The sequence below is a fragment of the Bremia lactucae genome, assembly GCF_004359215.1.
Source record: "Bremia lactucae strain SF5 chromosome Unknown BlacSF5_NotPlaced_88_SHOA01000037.1_17740bp, whole genome shotgun sequence".
In the NCBI taxonomy this organism is placed as follows: Eukaryota; Oomycota; class Peronosporomycetes; order Peronosporales; family Peronosporaceae; genus Bremia; species Bremia lactucae.
Genome location: NW_027152101.1, coordinates 9910 through 11418, shown reverse-complemented (window position 1 = coordinate 11418; position 1509 = coordinate 9910). Strand labels below are relative to the sequence as shown.

At 46.7% G+C, this 1509-nt stretch overlaps 1 protein-coding gene across 1 annotated transcript in view; it reads left to right on the top strand.

The window, feature by feature from the left end:
• Positions 1 to 375: 375 nt before the first annotated feature.
• Positions 376 to 1509, top strand: part of CCR75_009614 (uncharacterized protein) — a gene marked incomplete at both ends in the record, with an annotated part of 5686 nt that continues 4552 nt past the window's right edge. The window contains one exon of the mRNA XM_067967653.1: positions 376 to 1219. Coding sequence (XP_067817870.1) covers positions 376 to 1219 — 844 coding nt within the window. The remainder of the gene's footprint in view (positions 1220 to 1509) is intronic.

Genomic DNA, 1509 nt, shown 5'->3' with positions numbered 1-1509 from the left:
CCATATTGTTTGACGTGGCCGCGACTTAAATATGGTATGCGCAAATCAAGCCTCTGATCATGATCTTCTAAAAACGATTTGATTCGGGCAATCCTCAAATGCAAGAGAAACTATCGGGCAAGTGTTCGATTGTTATCATCATGGCACGACACATGATCACTATCACCGTGACCATGACGTTTGTGTTGATTGAAGGAAAGAGAAAGTTTCGGTCAATACCTGCCTTTCATGAATATCAAATGCCAAAATGTCGTGACGGGTGATGCCATTGACAAGTAAAGCCGTAATATCGTCTACTCACTCGATTTTTTACAAGCAACAAAGCATTCACCACAATTAGCAGCTTTTGCCTTCTTTTTCGGATTCCCTACAATTATGAAAACTGCTGCCGCTATCGTCGCAGTAGCTGTATTCATCACCACGGATGAGATTCAAGCTACACCGTCACTGCGTGGTCTACGCTCTACATCTGAAAATCAGCCAACACATGAAGACGAAAGCAGCAAAGGTCATCACACCAGACATATGAAAAAAGTCGTTAAGAAAGTCACGAAGATTGCGATTCCTGTTCCAGTTGGAGTGCCACAATATATTCCAGTTCCAGTAAATGTGCCATCTTCAGTGGTTGCTAGTTCGAATACTGCTGTCGTCAGCTCATCCAACACCGCAGTCGCGGGTACTGCCACAGCAGCGGCTGGAGCAAATGGCTCTGCTTTTGGTCTGGTGACGCCCGCTCCGACAACAGTAAATGGACGATCAACGGCGACTCCTGCACCCACAACACCAGCATTCACGACACCAGCACCGACTAATGTCGCCAATGCAAACACAGGTAATGGCCAACAACCCGCCATACCAATATCGGGAACTCAGAATGGTGATTTAAGAACAGCCGAAATTCCAACCTTTTCAAACGTAGGCGGCAGTAATAACGCTATAGGAGGTGGACTTGGTATGGGAGCCAGGAACACTTTACCTGCCAATGGTGGAGGCGTTGCTCGTGGATTTGGCAGTGGCAACGCAATAAGCGGATTCAGTGGAGCAAATCAAATGGGTGCTCTCGGTGGCGGCATGTTTGGCGATCGTGGCGCTGGTATAAGTGGGCGTTTGAATGGAAATGGAGTCGGTGGCCTCGGTCAGCAGATGGACTTCAGGACACAAGGTGGCAACACGTTTGGAGGCTTTAGCAGCCAAAATGCTTTGGGAACGTTTGGCCAGGGTGGCAACAACGAGTTTGTTGGTGCATCTGGAGGTGTCGGACAATTTGGTTTTGAAGGCACTTCGTCGGGTATTAGCCGCAGATTCATTGGCAATTCCGCGTTTGAACGAGAATTTCGTCGCCGTGAACACCAACGCAGTCGTCGACTTTAATCATTGTGAAGCCGAGGGAACACATCCTCTTTGTATATTGAAGAACCTTATTCGGTGCCAAATTGTATTCGTTTTAATAACACTTCCACGATGTCCGTTTTTTATACTTCAATTTCGTATTGTATTTATTGGGTATAT